Source organism: Oryzias latipes, chromosome 5 (assembly GCF_053564925.1).
Source record: "Oryzias latipes strain Hd-rR chromosome 5, Olatipes_Hd-rR_3.1".
NCBI lineage: Eukaryota > Metazoa > Chordata > Actinopteri > Beloniformes > Adrianichthyidae > Oryzias > Oryzias latipes.
The window spans coordinates 13,760,542-13,780,157 of record NC_136241.1 but is presented as its reverse complement, the minus strand read 5'-3'; the positions used below and the strand labels follow the sequence as shown (position 1 = coordinate 13,780,157).

The 19,616-nt window shown below is 38.4% G+C and overlaps 1 protein-coding gene across 1 annotated transcript in view; it reads left to right on the top strand.

The window, feature by feature from the left end:
* Nucleotides 1-19,616, top strand: part of snta1 (syntrophin, alpha 1) — a 40,190-nt gene that overhangs the window by 8,128 nt on the left and 12,446 nt on the right. Inside the window, exon 2 of the mRNA XM_023954910.2 lies at nt 2,691-2,876. Coding sequence (XP_023810678.1) covers nt 2,691-2,876 — 186 coding nt within the window. The remainder of the gene's footprint in view (nt 1-2,690; nt 2,877-19,616) is intronic.

The window sequence follows — 19,616 nt, the reverse complement described above, 5'->3', positions numbered from 1 at the left end:
ACACTGATGCTGTGAAGTAATCCTTCTAAACCAAAACTATCTGGGTCTGTAAAGTGTTTTTCTATATTTTTTTGGTGCTGATATAAATCCTTCGTAGCCTCAAGTAATGTGTTTAAAAAAATTCAAGTCAACATGAATTCTAGTTATTTTTGCTGTGTTAAAATTAGCCATCGAAATTGCAATGCAAGTTTCTTCTAGCAGTTGGAACAAGTGCATCTGTGCTTTCCCAGTGATTCTAAATTGAGTGGAGGCAACAGTGTGATCCTGGCTGCTTGTGCTGATCTCTGTCAGATGTGATGAACCGATAAAGTTGTCTTATCAAGTCTTGCTCTCACAGGGCTTGTAGATGCATGTTTCCAGGGAAGCAATTCAGCTGAGGGTTTTGTCCATTCGTTCATTGATTTTGCGTCCCGGCTTCATCATGGTAGTGGTGGTGGAGCGTATTCTGGCTGTCATTAGTAGAGAAGCACCCTGCAAATGTTGCCAATTCATCAGAGTACAACCCAGGCCAGACACACACACACAAAAAAAAACCATGTTTTTAGGGCAAGTTAGCATGTTATCAGGTTGTGGGAGGATCAGTTTGGCAGAGAAAAACAGAAATACTTGAAACTTATTTAAAAAATGAATACCTTTAGTCTCAAACTCGATATCCGAACTGAATTCATTTCAGTTAGTAGGTATTGTATTAGTGCTAATTATATCAAAAAAGGAAACAAACGAATAAAAGTATGTACTACTACTAATTACAAGGTATTATGTGTCGTGTAATTTGTAAAACAAAATATTAATATAGTAAATTTGTCATTTTTACTTGCATTTGCCTCATACTGGCCAATGTCATGAGTAGCAGTGAGAATAAGTTGATCTGTTACTGATACAGTGGTTCTTTGCTATATTGTGGGTCACCTTTCACAGTCTTGCTGATCATTAATTAATTAATTAATTAATTAATTCATTCATTCATTCATTCATTCATTCATTCATTCATTCATTCATTCATCTTCTGCCAGAGCCTTTCTTGGCCACCCGTGGGCGAAGGCAGGGGATTACCTGGACGAGTTGCCAGTCTGTCACAGGGCCTTGCTGATCTTTTTAACTGCACAATATGTTCTGCGTGCTGATTGGCTGTCAACTTTGAGATTTTAAACTGGAGATAAAAGATGAAGATGTTGATGTCTTTCTGAGAAAAGTGTATAAAGTGTGCAACCTTTATAAGATCTATAATCCTAGTTGTCGGATTTCACCTATTGTGGGGTTATATTTTAAGACGCGATAAACAAGATACAGCAGGGGGCAGAATGTACTCCTGTTAACAATGAGGTCCAGCTCACAGTTCTCAAGTCTAAGGACCGGTGCTGTGGCCCACCTCTGCAAGGCAGGCCAGTGGGGGACAGCACCAGAGTAATCAGAAATGGAAACCAACCTATAGTGGTCGTTTGAAGAACTGCAATATTTAACGTTTTATTTTTAATGAATTCTAGGATTTGATTGTGCACAAGTAAGGTGCAGTGTTCACTGACTGTTTAGTGGCTGCCAATTTCTAAAATGTACATGCTGATATTTAAAACAAGTACCTTTTCTGTTTTATTTTTAAAATTATGTATTGATCTGGATGGCTCAGTTGGCTGGGTTTAGGACTGGCTTATGGGAAACTAGGGTTCGATTCTTATGGTGCGTGATGACCTTCATCCAGTGTGGGTCGTTGGGAAAGACTTGTCGCGCTACTGCCAACTATGAAGCCACAAGAGGGCCAAAGTCGGGGCCCCCCTGTTCTGGTCCCCGGCACAGATAAAATACAGGGTAGTGTCAGGAAGGACATCTGGAGTAAAAATCTCTGCCAATCCACCTGTGCCAATCAGTGAAAGCTGATTAGCTGTGGCGACCCCTGAAGGGATATGCTGAAAGGTGAACAAATACATTTATTTCTCAAATTGATATACCTAAAAAAACTTTTTTATGTCAGAAATGATGCAATGAGAAGACTTTTTTTTCCCTAAGGCCTCATCATAGGAGCTTTCTTTCAACAATAAAGTGGTTAATATACAGCATTTAATGTCTAAGGTTTATCAAAAGTATTCATTTTTGTATGCTACATACATTTTTAGATAATCAGAATCCTCCTTTAGATCATTTTTCAGTGGCTTTAAATCCAGACTGCCAGTGGTAACTAATTATAATGTTTCTCATAAAGAATGAAGGTCTACAGTAAAGCAGTAGTTTCTACATCCTACTGTCTGACCTTCATTTAAAGACAGGAATAGAAAGAGTGGATGAAAAGAAGCTGCAGAAGTTGTGCAGGAAGGTAATTACTGCTGTATTTTCTGTGCCTATATTCTTTCTTAACCACAGTCACATAATAACCTTGACTTAGATACTTGAATATGATAATCACATTGGTCCAAATTAGAATAGCTGTAATATAAGAATGGGGAACCAGCCATCTCTTTTATGTTTCATCCAAGCCCTTTTTGTTGTACAGTCTTTTGGCAAATTTGAAAATGTATACATAAAGTATATTTGCAACTGTTTTGGGATCTTTAAAATAGAAATAACACCATTTCAAGTCTTTTTTCTACCTTCAAATGGTGACTAGAGGTGTAGCATGATACCTGCATTATTCAGTAATGACAACATATCCACCTTTATAAACATTGTTTTAAAGGCTTTTTTTTTTTTTTGCCCTTTAGGAGGTAAAGAAAACAAGATGCCGATCCTCATCTCGAAAATATTTAAAGGCCTGGCAGCTGACCAAACTGAGGCACTTTACGTCGGGGATGCCATACTGTCTGTCAATGGTTACGACCTACGGGAGGCTACGCATGATGAGGCAGTGCAAGCGCTCAAAAAAACTGGCAAGGAGGTCATCCTGGAAGGTACAATGTCTTTCTTTCGTTTTAAGAAAAGAGCCTTGTAAGTTGTTATTCCTATATATGTATATGTGTATAGAGATGGATAGATAGATAGATAGATAGATAGATAGATAGATAGATAGATAGATAGATAGATAGATAGATAGATAGATAGATAGATAGATAGATAGATAGATAGATAGATAGATAGATAGATAGATAGATAGATAGATAGATAGAGAGGATAGGAAAGATCTTGATTTGTATTTCATATTTAACTAGGAATATGGAAAGCAAGTATTTATTGCCATAAATTAGACAATGTTAATGTATGGAAACATTAGTAACACTTGACATCTAAACTTCAATGCTTAACTAACTCCCTGATTGTTTTGGGGTATTTGCCAGTAAGTTGTAAGAGCAATCACAAACTTTTAGATCAAAACTGTGCTCAGATTTTCTAGTAGACAAACACAATTTGAATTCACCCAAACTGGTGTGCGGAAACTAAAGAGTCAGATTTCAAGACTACTGTTGTGACTCGCATCTGTTTTCCTGCTAATGTGCATGTTCTGTTTCCCTAAACAGTAATCATTTCTAAGTTTGTCTGACTTGCAGTTTATGTTTAAATTGTGAAAAGGGGCAAAATTACACCATAAAACAATTGTGTGAATGAGTCTTGCTCAGCAGTGTAAAAAGTATTTTTTGCAGCATTTTTCCAGTTAACGTCTCTTAAATACTCTGACAATATATTGCCAAATACCATATTTTCCGCACTATAAGTTGCAATCAAAAGCCATCGTTAATAAAAAAAAAAAACAGTGCGCCTTATAATCCGGAGCGCATTATATATGGATTAATTCTGGTTGTGTTTTCTAATGTCGAAGCGATCAATGAGTTCCATAGGCTAGAATCGCTACACCAGCTTGTTGTGTATGCAAAGTTAGATGGCATATTGGAAAGGGCCAGATGCCAGCTATCAACTGTGCTACAATTGTACAAACAGAGGTGGAAAAACAAGGATGTGACTGTTCACAAGTAAATTTTTACTGTCAGCTAATAAAGGAGAACTAATGGAATGCATTTTAGGAAGATCTGGATGAGTTTACTTAGGCGGATCTTCTAGCCTATTCAAAGTCAATGGTAGCATTAGACTTTGCACTATTTCCATGTTTTCTGGGGAGACCCACCAATTTTTTTTTTTTTGGAGGATGACCTATTGTATTTAAGCAAGCCAAGTGGAGGAAGAAAAAATAGCCAGGATTCCCTCTGTAGCGGCAAACAAAGACCTTAGGGTACATTTACACTGCGGCGGTACGTCTCGACCGGCCCTGCAAGCTACAGCCGCTGTGTGCTTTACTGCGCCTTCCACCCGGACCTCGCCGCACCGGGGCCGTGGACTGAAGTGCTTATTGCGTCCATCCGCGGCACTTTGAAATGTCGTTTATCTGTTGCACCTTTTACAAAAACATCAATACCACAGCCTGGGTCTTATTTTTGTGATAATCAGAGTTTTTTCCTTTTTTAAAATCGGGCCAAAATTAGGCCTGCCGCGGTCATTTTACTAAATCTGTTAAGCAATGTGGTTCTTTTTTTTTTCTTTAGCACCCTTTCCAATATGTCGTTACCCTTTACGAACATGGAACAACGGTAACAGGCTAGCGTAGCGTCTCTAGCCTAATTAACTAATTGGAAGCGATTTTGAGAGGAACACGGCGCTCTTTTCAAAAGTCTGTCTGTTTTTTTGCGAGTGGCACACGAGGTTGGGTGTTTTGTAAATACGCCAATACAGCTAACGTGTGGCGTTGTCTGATTGTGTGTTCTTTTTATGTGTTACTAACAAGTTTGGAAGTCAGCATAGTCAATGTTCTTTTTCTGTATCAGTCTGTGTTTTAACATGATGCAAACAAAGTTGGGAATTACAAGTATTGTGAATGTGCTAACACGGTTAACGTGGGTAACGCTTCTAATGTGGCTAGCATGTAGCGTGTTACAAACAAGTTTTAGAATTACTATGAACAAAGCTTATAAAGTCTGACTAATTATCTTGACTCTGACTTTTTTGTATCCCTTAAAGCGCCTAACAGCTTGGTATGCTCCATATATGACAGAAGATTGAAAATAGACGATTGATTATAATCTAATGATTCCTATTGTGCGGAATATTTGAGAAGTAAATGATACAAGATGAATAACATTTTTTATTCTTTATAAACTTTGGCAACATATAACACGACCATGCACAGTCATCAAATGCATGTCTGAAATTTGAATATATGCAACATTGGGGGTGGCTGGAGGACAGCCATCCCTGATGGACCATGCAACTGAGATAATTCCATCTAATACAAAAATGGAAATAAACTCTAGCAGTTATTGCAAAGAATTACAATTTTTTTTCACCAAAACAACCAGATCTTGTTTTGGTTAACGTGCATCATGGATCTGCCTCAGACTGCAGAGAAAACTTCTGGACCAAAAAATGTCAAATCCTCTGTCATCAAAAGAAAGGCAGAGTATCTCTTAAAATTTCATTGTACAACAGACAATGACAATAAAGCAAATCTAACCTAATCTAAAAGTGTAGATAGTGGTTTATCTGTGATCCGTCATGTCAGGAATGGCCTCATTGATCGGAAGGACCTACATGTAGTAGATGAGTGATGCTAGAAGGGACTCTGAGGAGGTTAGGTGTCTATTTGGGAGCACACCTGTGTGATTTCAAGAGATGTTTCCTGTAAAGTCTGAGTATTTTGGGGGAATCCAAGTAACTCTATTGGACAACAAGGTGTCAGCTGGTTTTTGGTATGTTTGTATGCTCCATCTGGCTGTTGTAAAAGTCCTTGTAAGCTAAGATAACACACATGTCAGAGGTATTGTGTTATTTCAGTTGTTTTTGGTATTTTTAAAGATACTTCGAAACAGGGAGAAACTTGGCATCACTGCGGTATTTGAGGCTGGAGCTTGCATGTGTACAGCAACAAAGAGGCACAATAAGGCTGTGCTTCAGGCGACTGCTCTATGGAATTCCTCACATTGACAGAGATCAAGGTGAAACTGCCTCAGGAGCAGTAAGATATCTACAAAAACTTCTGGATACGTGGAGTTGGGAGTGATATCAGAAGCCTGGTTGGATTTCCACACAGCTTTTTTGTTTTGTCATCTTTTGAAGAAATATTAAACATTTTGCAGTGGGGGGGGGGGGGGGGGGTGTACTTGGTTCTGTTTTTATGTGGTGAGGGTTTAAGGTTCCCACCTGTTCATGCATGGCACAGCTGGAAGTAGTTTGGCCGTTGTACTCTATTGAGTTTTACTAAATCGTAGGATGTCAATGGGCTACATAGTTGCTTAGCAGCAACAAAGCAAGAAAAGGGCAGAACTGGCCGGCTCCCAGGTGTGAGCGTGAAGGTTGTAAAGTGAAATGTGAATTTGAGTTTGGGGATTTGGAAAAAAAAAAATAGGAGCTAGAATTCTACTTGACCTTATTGTCATCATTTCCACCAAAGTACGTGTTGGGATAATCAATGTGCGTGTATGAGAGAGGACAGAGGGGGTCAGATAAATATAACAAACCAAATGGCAGCATGAAGTGCAGCTGCCTTCAATTTCTACCAGCGACATTTACAGCCAGACTGTGTGTGTTTACACGGTTATGAGAAGACATTTATTATTACATTACCTGTGTGGTGTGTCTGTTCTCTAAATCTTGATATGGGTTTTATGTTTTCTTTTTGGCCTTTCTACTTGTTCAACCAGCTTTCTATATTGTTTTAATGTTGATTTTATTTTTTAATTACATTTGTTTGAGGCTAAATCGAAGACCCTAATAAAAAGCACATTACCATATTGTGCAAAACACTCACAAACTCAGTTCCAAAACTGTACATGAGTGTATGGGTCCAGCAAAGAGACAGTGGTGGGGTTAGGTGTTTTGTTGTAAAGCTGTTCCCTAGGCAACCAAGGTCTGACAGAAAAGATGGCAAAGCAGTTGAATGTGACAGGTGATAAGTTTAAGAGAAAAAGTGTAGCTATTGAAAGATGTGAAGGCTTATGTGTTGTATGTACGCGTTCCCACTGTGTTCCCCACACAATGTACTAGTGCAGCATGTGTTGCACTTCAGGAGAACAGGAGAAGAAGCTAAACACATTCTTGGCTTCAATAACGGACAAGGTAAAGGGCACCTGCTGAGCCACTTCAAACAAAACTTTCCCTTTTTTGTTGTTGGAATCTAATTTTTGATATAACAAGTTTGTTAAGGTTAGACTTAGCACCGTTTTTTAACTGTTACATACCAATCAAAAGACAAGTGACAACAAAAGTTGAGGGGAAAAAAAAATCTTTTCAAGAAAGACTATAAAGCAAAGTCTTTGACATTATGTAAACATGAATCTTATCTGAGCTAGGTTTTGTTTTTACAATATTGATGTACTACATAAAAAACCTATTTCCATAGAAAACAGGCCACTGTGGCACGCTAGCTAGCATAACTTTATTTCAAAATGGTTTGATATTGTAAACCGTATTTTTCGGAGTATAAGCCACGTTTTTTTTTCTTTTCCAGTTTGTCCACTCAGCAAAATTTTATTTGAGATTTATGTTCAATCATAAAGACTCATATATTTGTTATTTTCCCCAAACAACCTCTAGAGGGCACTGTAGGCATGTGTGTCCGTATTTGCTACTGACACACAGAAGAAGTGCTGTCCAAAAAAAACGTGGAATCTAAACTTTATGATATATTTTTTATTTGCATCGACACATTAATAATTTGGATTTTTTTTTTACTTTCTCTGACTAATGCGGGACAACAGTTCATCAAACTGGATCACAGAGAGACAGAAGTACCACTGAGAGCGCCGTCATTCAGACGCAACTCCTGCAGTATAGAAAGTAAAGATGAACCCAAACATGGAGATGTGTTTACTGATGCTTTTGTAGAGCTTTTCAAAAGAAATAAACTTGATCTCTCAACATCTTGCGTGTCTTCCATGCATTGTAAATGAGATATACAGACAATGCTTCCATGTAGCGATAGAGCTAAAAACTTGATGAAAGCTTCTCACTCACATGACAGAAGCATCTAATTTATGAACGCACTTTTGGACAAACATTGAGCATCAAATTTGATGCGTGTCAAAAAAGTCTGTAGACATCAATTTGACGCATGAATGGCATGAATTGTTCTGAAGTGTTGTCCCCTTCTCCCAAAAGTGGGACCTGCACTCTTGAGCGACTTGTCTGTTTTTTTTATTCTTTATTATGCTTTTTTTTTTGCTCCTGCGACTTACTCCGGTGCGACTTATAGTCTGGAAAATACTGTACCTAAATTGGTTACACCTATTAGTATAAAGAAAATGATTTAAGTACCACAATTTTGACATCAACTGGGATATAGGGTGCATGAAGCAACCAAAACAGTCATATAACGAGTAATAACTAAAACATTATTTTCTAGCAAACTGTTTTTATTCATGTTTGCAACTTTTATCTTCAATAATCAGGTCTTCACAAGAGTTTAAAAAACGACAGATAAATACAATATTATTCATCTCATTGGCAATAACTCTCAGCATTCTGCAGTTGTAACACATAAAATACTAAAAAATACACTCACTTTTTGTTGCTCATTATGTTGAAGCACAGTACGTATCACAGCTCAATAGGCCTGCACAATAAATCGCAAATTTATCGTTATCGCGATATCAAGCTGTGCAATTCGCATATCGCATAAGATGGCAAAAATCGCAATAAATAGTTACGGTACTTTAAATGTGCTAAAACAATTTTTACCACAGAAAGCTCAGGGTCAGTATGCAAAAATAATAAGGTGAACCGGATTATACAACACACTTTAGATTTTTGAAACATGTAAAAGATTTTGAGATTGACAACTTAAGAACTAGAGACATGACCTAGAGGTGGAGACAGACAGGGTTCTGGTGGTGATGAATATAAAGATTGGCCTTAAATACATTAACAGGCAATCAACAGAAACTCAAATCTCTGAGGAAATACAGTACGTAAATGAACTCAAACGTGACTAAGAATGACAAAACTACATTCAAAGTAAGTCTCATATATTGTTTTTATATGGTTGCTTATTTTTAGCAGTGCTGACTACACAGGATTTCACATGCAACCAGAGACAAGAACATAACTGTTAGTGACAGCCTGTGAGTCATGCATTTGCATGCCGCTTAGATTCTTCCCTCTTCCAACTCAATGGAATTAGATCATTTATTCACTCTACTTCTTAAGATGAAGCATATTCATTAATTCGGTAACTGTAATTGAGGTGGAAACTAAGGTTTTGAACCAATCATGGAGAATGTATTGTCATTAGGGGTGTAACAATTCATTTATGAACTTATCGCTGATACAATTCAATGTGTCTATTGGTTCATTTTGAATGACCCGATTCAATGACCTAAAAATCATCCAGGGCATCTTTAGCCACATGCGGTTTCTCTACTGTCATGGAACGTTAGAGGAAAATAAACTTACTGTGCCTCAATCCAAATGGTGTTTTCCAAAATGGATGTAATCGAATACTTACATTGTGAAATGATTTCATAATGATATAGGTTGATTTGATTAACAACTTGCCTCAGACAGATTCATCTGGTCAGATAGTTGGAATATAAATTGATTCATCGTTACCACCCTAATATTCATTATAGATAGCAAAACTTGTTTTTAATTTTGGATTCTTTATTTGACTACCTAAGAGATTTTTGTTGTTGTTTTGCCAAAGGGGTTCGTGTAACAGTCCAAGACCTATTGTCTGTTGTATTGTCTGACAAAAAGACCAAACTTTTTGTCAAAGCTTGAAGAATGCAGCTTTATCAAATTATAAAGAGCTAGGAGATTGATTTGATCAAATATCTTGAATTTGTTTTTATGTATATGTTAGAAATGAAAACACTATTTTTACAATTTTAACTTAGTATGGCATAAGCTAAGGACTGTTTGTTCCTGCAGTGCTGATAACATGACAATGACGGGGGGGCCGGCTGCTCGTCATTCCCAGCTCCGCTCAAAAATTCCTTCTACTATTCCTGCTCGCGCATCGCTAACATGCACACGGATACAGCAGTGGAGTGTTAGCTCCTTCTGTCAGCTGCGAAACATATTTATCTGCATCTCTGGTACCTTTTTTTTTTTTTTTAATTTTAATCCGTTTTGACAATGTTCAATCATCACATGAATCCAGAGAATCCTTTTCACCATAGAGTTTGCTGTATAAATGTTGACATTTTTTTCATTTAATGAACCCTCAAATGTCTTGTTGACCGCTGAAATTTCGAGCAGACGTTTGTCATAAAGAGCCTCACACTTTGTCTACTTGTTGGACTGTTAGAACCAAAAATGACTCCATTCTGTTTTTGGGTCTTTTTTTGGTCTTACAGCAAAATAACAATGTGATTTAAATAATCTGTACTTTGGGGTCGTCTTCCTGGAAATTTTTCATTAAAATAAATGTTTTTAGTGTCTCTAAAATTCAGGGGTTTACTTTTTTTGTACTTATTGCTCAGTAAAAGTTTTCTTTTACCAGGTTTTGTTGCTTCTCTGCTGGCCTATAGACTCTCACAACCCCAACCTAGCATTTCCGGTGCAACAAAAATGACGAAGACGTACATACAGTAAATCTATTTGTCTGCAAGTGGATGCATCAGAATAGAGCAGAGCAGGGAGCTTGTGGCCTGATTATTTTCTTTTTCGAACTGATTATTTTTTTATCTGCTCCAGATTTTTTTTTTTTTAACTTGTCCTGTCCAACAGCTAGGCAGGCAGATGAGACTGAGGGCCTCTTGTGTTGGACATATTTTACTTTAACAAGAGGGGTTATTAATATTCAGACAAACCAAAGGTATGACTGAACAAACCCCTTTTGTAGTTGAGGCCAAACTTTTATTCATTTCAACCATGATTGAAAATCTTTGGTGTTGGACCGGACGGAAAAGGAAAGAAGGGAAGAAGAGGGAGGGATGTCAGGGGGGGGGGGGTGATAGTGAGAGGGGGGGTAAGACCATGAAGCAGCATAAAGCAGACAGGTTTACTGGTTGTTTATCATTACGGTACACTTCAAATGTAGTACAAAAAGGGCGGGGCCTGTTCACACACACTCAAATATTATCAACACACCTGCTAGCTGCAAAAAATGTTCACATGTCAACATGTACACAAAACAGATAGTGTTCACGAATGCATACCTATGCCTTTAAACCAACTAGTGTGAAATATTTTAATTCATTCAATCATGCAAACTATAAGTGCAAAGTGAGCTAACACCTGTGCTCAGGTGAGTGTTTATGTTCTTCTAAAATGGATGGTGGAATGTGAAAAGAAGGAGGAGGAGCGCCCAGCCACCCCCACACCCAGACCCCCGCCACAGCAGCAGCGGCAGCCGGAATTCCCCCAACGCCACACGGGAACAGGCAGGGAACGACCGCCCCCCGGGCGACCAAGACCGCCACCCAGGCCAGGGCCAGCAGGACCGCCGCGAGGCCCCCAGAGCCAGAGAGCAGGGAGGCGCGGAGGGAAAGAGAGCGCCGCCCCAGCCCAGCCAGGAAAGCAGCCCCCCCGCCGCGCCGGAAGAGCCCAACGCAGGGCCCCACCGGAGAAGGACGCCCACAGCCCCAGACGAGCACCCCACCACCACCCAGAAGTTCCGGGCATCCCCCCGCCCCAACCCCAGGTACGAGCCAGGACCCCCCCAAGGGAGACCCGCTCCGCACTCCAGGCAGCCACCCACCCGGCTCCAGATTTTTTTAATTATATGCATTTATGATCCTTTTGATTGTACAGTCAGGACCATAAATATTTGGACCAAGACACATTCTTGCTAATTTAGTTTCTGTACATTACCACAGTGAAGTGTGAATAAAACAACTCAGATGCCATTGAAGTGCAGACTTTCAGCTTTTAGTCCATGGAAGTAGTCTACCAGGGATTGTGTTTAAAAAATGCTTTAGTTTTTCACATTTTTATGCAATCTTTTTGTGCAACCCATGGAGTAAAAGCTGAAAGTACAGTACGAAGCCCAATGAGATTTCTGTTGTTTTGAATTTGGGCTATATAAATAAAATTGAATTTAATTGATTTGAATTGATTTACAATGATTTAAATAAAGAAACACTCAGAGATGCTACTTAAATCTTAATTTTCTCTACATATGTCCTCCATCATCAGAAAAATGCCCCAATAACATGTTAATAAAAACACCTAAAGCATGATTTTCATCGCAGTGGCTCTTTAACCCTCTTTTTCCTATTGGAACAGTGGATTCTGTTTAAATTGCTCAGATTTTTCGGTGTCGCTTTGAGACTGTCATTGAAGATTATCATTGATTTTCTGCAGTCTGGACTGTAACTGCTGACCATGTGCACATGTGCTGTAAAACATAGAACCTCTCACATTAAACCTTATTCTTGTTTTTTTTTTTCTCTCTCTCAAAAGTGCTGGCCTGTAAAGAACCATGCGGTCAGACTCAGCAAAGAGGAGGATTTACACCCAAAACAACAAAGCTTTATTATATCACAAATTTCCCTCTGGCCCTTTAACTTTCTGTGGCAGTTTGTTTGCTTAACAAGCCCCATCGGAAGCCCTCTGTACCGATCATGGGGCCCTGATAAGTTGCAGTCCCAAACTCCAATCATCCGTGTCACAGAGCTGAACAACATGCACTTGATTAGAGGAAGGCAGAAGAAAATACAGTATTTGTGGATTGTTTCAAATAAAGACATACTCATAGCATTTTGGTTCTTTTCTATAAACGCTTTACTTCTCTGAACATAACCTTTGATTTTTTTTATTTGATTAGAAATGGTTTATTTCAAGCAATCACAGAATAATGCACAAAACAATACAATACAATAAGCATTCATACATTCATTCAAAGACGTATCAAACTTAAGATAATTAAATTTTAAATCAAAGATTGCTTGAAAGGGACCGGAAGGAAGCGAACTTATTTAATCCCACCCCTGTTCTACCGTAACCATTTTATTACATGATTTATCATTATCCGGTTCATAACCTTTCATCTGTCATCAATGCCTTACCAACACAGTTTCAGGTCATTACGTATGCTTAAGTATCAATAAATCACATGACAATGATGAATTACTTCCTACTTATGTAAAGTAGTTAAGCCGGCAATATGTGTCCGTTTGTTAACCCGGAACCAGAAGTTGAACTTTGATCCCATCATGACAGTGAAAAAACATTATTTTACCCAAAGTTCTGTGGCAGTACAATAAAATGCACCAGCATTTTGTTTATGTAAAAACAATTCAAAGGTTTTATTGTGTAAAGAAGTACTTTATTTTCCAGGAGCCAAAAAAATGCATAAGAAAGAAGAAAAAAAACATATAGAAGTTGGAGTACAAGACTGATTCCAAATTCCTCCCCGGCCTCTCTGGCTTCTCCCTATTGCTCCAGTTGAAGGAGCATTTGAAGCTGCAGTGGTGTCCGAACTGGTTTCTTTCAGGTGAAGCCGTAGTGAACTTGAGGTGGGTATTCCTCTGCCAGGAGGGGGATCAACGTCACATTGCCACCTGCAGAGAAACGCATTTTCTCTTTACAGAAGTTTACATTTAGATCCAAGTACTGACTTTTTGTTTTGGCATGACTTTGACTTTTATAAAGTTGTAGCACAGATTTTATGTATTTTCAGAGCGCTGGCTGCTATATTAATGAAGTCATCGCGTGGCAGTAATGTCTGAATTTGAAAACACTTTTTTGCATGTTTCTTGGTTTGGAGGGCTAAATGTAGGAGTAGGGAGAAGCCGGAGAAGTAGAGGAAGAATTTGGATTCGGCATAAGTCGCACTTTTAGGAGAAAAAAAAAAGTGTAACGCATCTGAACAATTCTGCCTAGCCCGGCATAAAGCTAACTTTCACACCGAACACCATTCAATTCACTTTTCATGCACATCATATTTGATGCTTTACACTTTGTCCAAAAATGTGTGAAGCTACCGTTTCTAGCCTGAACGTTACATGGAAACATTGAGCGTATATATCGTTTACAATACATGACGACATGGATGATGTTGCAATATCAGTTTTATTTATTTTGAAGAGATCTACAGAAGCATCAGTAAACATGTCTGCATGTCTGGGTTCATGTGATCATTCACAGACTTTTTATTTTTTTGGCGATCATTACCTTCTACTGCAGGAGTTGCGTCTGAATGACGGCTGCTTTCAGCGGTACTTCCGTCTCTCTTTAACCCATGATGACTTGCTCTCCCGAATTAGTCTAAGGAAGGAAAAAATAAAAACAAGAATAATACCGTCTCGATGCAAATAAGAAAAATATCATATAGTTCAGTTCAGGAGAACGATCATGTTCTCCTCCTTGTTTGTTTTGGATGGTGCTTTTTCTTCTTCTGCATTGCTGTATGTAGAAAATACTGATAAATGCACCTACAGTGCCCTCTAGGGGGTATTAGTGGGAAACAACCACTAAGAGGCAACCTGTAGGTATGGAAACAACTAACATATGAGCCATATTTACTGCTTAATAATCACTTAAGTCTCTCCTGAGTATAAGTCGCACCCCTGGCCAAACTATGCAAAAAATGTGACTGATACCCTGAAAAAGACAGTAAATGAAATAAAAACTTTGATTTGATTTTTGATTTGAAATGTTTTATTTCAACAAATAAAGAAAGAACATTGCACAAAACAATATAATCAGCAGTTATACATTCATACAAAGATGTATCAAACTTAGGTTAATTAGACATTAAATCAAAGATTGCTTGAAAGGGGAGTGGAAGGAAGCAAACCTGTTCTACTGGACCATTTTTATTACATGATTTATTATTATCCGCTTCATAACTTTAATCAGACATAATAAAGAATCATTAAGTATCAATAAATCCCATGACAAAGATGAATTACTTAATTATTATGTAAAAATAGACACAACTCTATTTTAGAAATCAACATAGCCCATGCACATTAGTTATCTGCAATATGTGTGCAGATTATTTTCATTAGAAAGTAAAAACGTAAAAAAAAAAAAAAAAGTATCTTTAATCTCCTTTTACTCTGGTCTTGTACCAAATCCAGTAAAGTAAAGTTTCCTTTACTCTCATTTTGTTGAATGAGGATAATTACCTTTCCTGGCTCGCCTTGCAGAGTAATCAAATCAGTTTCTGGCAGCATGTGAATTGTTTTAAAAGTCTGATTCCCCAGTGGCTGCATGTACTCTGTCTTCACCTCCCTCGCACCATAAAACCCCCTGAGGTTGGCGTCCATCCATGATTTTAATAAGATGGGCTTTAAGAATGAACTACTAATCTAAATCATACAGTGCAGAGAAAACCTGGGCTGGTTGACTGGTACTGCTGTAAGACAGAAAAGTAAGCCACTGTATTGGTGTCTGTTTACACACTTTCTTCTTTGTGCACATTTCCCTAATTTGTTTTCTTTAAAAAAAAATATGGATTTACAAGGAAGCATGTTCAATTGTTTTTAGTTCATTTGAGATTCAAAGTTTTTTTTCCCTGTATAACCAGCCACTTTCAGAGATTTAAGTCAGTTTAGCACATGATTTATGATGATAATGATTTCTGCTAAAAGGCGTATCATTTCTAGCTCTCTGCAAGAAGTGCAGATGCAGGAAAAAGTAAGCATTTTTTGAATAAAAATGCCAATCAAGAATCTTTCTATCAGTTTTTGGTGTGTAGTAGTGTGCTCTCAGTTAAGTGTGTGTTAATGGTAATGTATGCAATTCACACTACGACAGTCCTCTTTTTAACTCTAAAATCTGCCCGCATCAGCCATTTTTAAACGGCCATGGGAGTTTCATTTTCATGCCCCAGAACAGGCTTCTGTCAAAATGGAAATTGGGGACACACAATAATGTTGATACACCATCAAGATGAATGAATTTTAGATGAAAATCCTTAAATTTGTGTAGACCAATGTAGCATTTTCTGGCGTGACGCCACTCTATCTATGCTTTGATCGAGATAAACATGAATGCATCGGTAATAGACTTCAACTATTGGCTGTGTTGTGACAGTCAGTTTATATGCCTCTTTCAGGATTTTGAAAAACCAATGGAGGTTTATCTCCAGCTCCGACATGCATGTAAGGTCTCCCACAAATGGCTCTTAAAGAGCAAACCTCCCACAACTAATGGCTAAGTGAACAGGTGTTCTGTTTAGGAAAAAGGAGTAAGACCGAATTTACACCTCAGAGGTAAAATCTAAAGCCAGTAGGGCTGAACTGCTCTCTACTTGAACTACACAACTCCTACCGTTTCAAGAGGGGCCAACACATACTCAGTGCCACATCACACCCAGCACACACTCTGTTTCAACTGTTACCTTAAGGACAGCGGTGCAGAGCAATCAGAACACGAACAAATTGTTCCTATCCCACAAACCATCACCGCACTCAACAAGCACACACACAAGAGGGCTGCTAAAACTGAAAAGGTACAATAAGCGGACTATTTGTGCAAGAACTACCTATTTAAAAATTGGACCAGCTGTGCAAAAAAAAAGTGGACTACCTGTGCAATAGTTGGACTAGATCAGGGGTCGGGAACCTATGGCTCGCTAGCCATATATGGCTCTTTTGATGGTCACATGTGGCTCGCAGACAAATCTTTAATTATACTTTTTTTTTCATTAGACCAGTCCTTCTCGGGCGCGATGCGATGCCAAAAGTCAGTTTATTATTATCTATTATTTCACAGAGTTTGTACCAGCCGGAAACCTGTGAATTGCCGTGCCTAAAACTGCGCGCTCCCGTCTCTGAAAAAGAGCGCGCAGTTGCGGGGACGGGATGTGTGAGGAAGAAAGCACAGGGTGGGGGCAGGCAGCAGGTGAATCGCGCAGTGATTGTAAAAACTTAAAACCCACTGCCCGTCACTCACTGCAGCATGTGAGTGTGTGTTTGGCTCCGTGTCTGCATGTGATCAGTCTGTCTCACATCTACAGAACATTCAGACCAACCTAAGATCCCGTTTAAAGTCTCAACGCCTGCATGAAGCAGAAACTCACCACGTATCAACCGGACTAGACCATCAGCAAAACCACCACGAGAAATACTCATCATTTATTAGCAACAGCATAACAATGTTATTAAAAAGAATCCACAGACTTATTGTACTTTAAAAATGTTGAAATTACATCAAATGCACACATTCACTTGTGTATTGAGTTTTAAACATATTGTCGCGGACTGAGTTTAACTTGGCTGTTGGGCCGCGTTAAAAGTTCTGGAGTTCATTAAACGCATCAAGCAGAGATTTGATTGGCCCTCAGTTCTGTCGCTCAGATTGGTGAAATATAAACAAATGAAACGACTGCCTTTAGCTGGGTTGGGCATTGCCGATGAGAGAACCAAGAGCTCTAAAGTCAAAGCCTTACATCAGGCTTTAATGAATTTGATTTTTGTTACCTAGCGCCTGTAGTTCCAGAATAGGTTCGACTGTTTAACCCTTTAACACCACCGATGTCACTGTCAACTCCTAAGTAACGCACGGTCTTTGACATACCGTATCTCTTCGACTGTTTACACGATCAACGTGAATCAGCTGAAAGCGCAAGACTGCTTTTCTCTGCTTCAGAACCATTAATTGTAAACTGTTATAGAGTTACCGTAGTCGTAAGAACGTACGCTAAAGTTTCATTTGGTCAATTCTCGCCACAGCTTTTTATTTATTTATTATTATTTTTTTAGGGTTAATTAAAGTCAAATTTAAGAAATAAGAGGATTCAATTAAATGTATCTGGAACAGAACTGTGCTTTCTTTACTGGAGATTATTTTGTGTAGATAAAAAAAGAAGTGGAATTTGAATATGGTTTTTAAGTTTTTTTTTTTAATTACTTTTTTAAAATAAAGATTAATGCATCCCTTTAAAATCTACTTTTACCAATTAAATGTAACTTACATGCTTTTGACTAATTTGGTTTCTTAAATGTGATGCAAACTAGAAGGTTCGGTTAAATAACCAGGGTAGAGGGATTGAGACACCTGGGTTCCTTCGGTATATTTCTTTCAGAGAAATAATTTTTGCCAAAAAAGATATTTATATGACAAATGGTGCTAATACTCAGAACCCAACTCTCAAAAAAGAAAAGCATAAATTGTAAATAACAGCAAAAGAGATAGGACATTGTTAATTGGTCAGCCTTGGGTTAATATAGATCTAGGTTTTGCGCTTTATGCTCCATTGCCCTTTTATTTTAATTTCTAATATTAACAAAATTATGAGTTTCTTTGTTGAGATTTTTAAGATATACATCTAACTGCATGGGTGGAAAAGGAGTTTGAAACCAGATTTTGTGCAAGTTATGTATGGCTCGTCTGTTACATAAAAACGATATAACTGACTTTCTTTGACAACAAGCCCCCAAGTGGTTAGTTGTTTAATTGGCCTGGTTCCAGCTTCTTTTATCCTAAACCAGCCTCAAGAGGGGATCACGTGTGGTAGAGGAAGTGTAGTTACTCTTCAGAGGGAAAACTAGTACACTGATTTCTGTTCACCTGGCATACATCATGGTGTTACAGCACGTGAAAGCCACATTATTCTGCTTGGATCAATATCTTACTTTTGTCTGCTTGACATTTCCGTTCTATTTTTTAACCTTGACTGGTAATAACCTTTCAATAGACTGGAAACAGCAGGTGTTTCTCTTGTTTTCTACTGTTATTTATGGAGTTATTCAGGTCCAAGAGTCCAAGTATCTATCAACAGAGATTTAACATTGAGCGTTATTTGCGCGACAGTCTACAGAGCCAACAGTGTGTTTCTGAGGTTAATGGCTTGCCGTAGACATTCCAGCTACTCCCACAGTAACCACTGAAAAGGATAGAACAGGGAAGAATTGTTCTGGATCACATTGTTTGGGTCCAATAAATCAGTACCCCTGTTGTTCTGTCCTCCAGATGAAGAAATGTTTATATCCAAGACCTACTGTTCTTTTTAAAGACATTATGACGTAAAAAGAAGTTCAAATGAAAATATTTAAAAAAAACATTTTTAGAAGGATTTAAACCTTTTAACGATAAGCACTGCTGTCATTCGGAAAGACATTTAATGATCTTTCAGTGTTTATAGATTAAATCATTACATAACAAATGTAACTGTATGCAACCTCCGAATTGGAACAACAAGCACTTTAAACTTCTGAGTCCTAGATTTTTGAAACTAGACCTTCTAGTCTCAGGTGTTGCAAGCCTGGAATTTAATGGATGAGATTTTTCCTCTGGGAAATCATCATCAAACGGACGTGTGGGAATTTAGAAAGTCCTACCTGAGCCTCACAGTCCACTGATGCCATGAAATTGTTGGAAAAACAATTATCAGTGCTGTGTACTTCATCTCTCATCCATCTTCTAAACAGGCTTAATCCCTCTCTGGGTCACGGGGTTGCTGGAGACTATCCCAACCACCACTGAGCGAAGGCGGGGTACATCTTAGCCAGTCCATCGCAGGGCGATATTAGCTCTTAATGTTTTTATCTGTCTTTCTTCTGAATATGTTGGATTCTGTTTGGGGTCAAAGAGCTGCTGAAGCCTATCCCAACCATCGTCAGGCAAATGAGGGGGTACACCCTAGACAATCTATGGTAGGGCCGTTATCTCTCAGTATTTTGAATCTTCAAAACATTTTGAATCCCTTTTGGGGTAACGGAGGTTGCTGGGGCTCACAAACACCCACACAGCCACAAACACACTCAGACTCACACTTATCAATGTTTTTCATATTTGCAGTAAATTGGTATAAA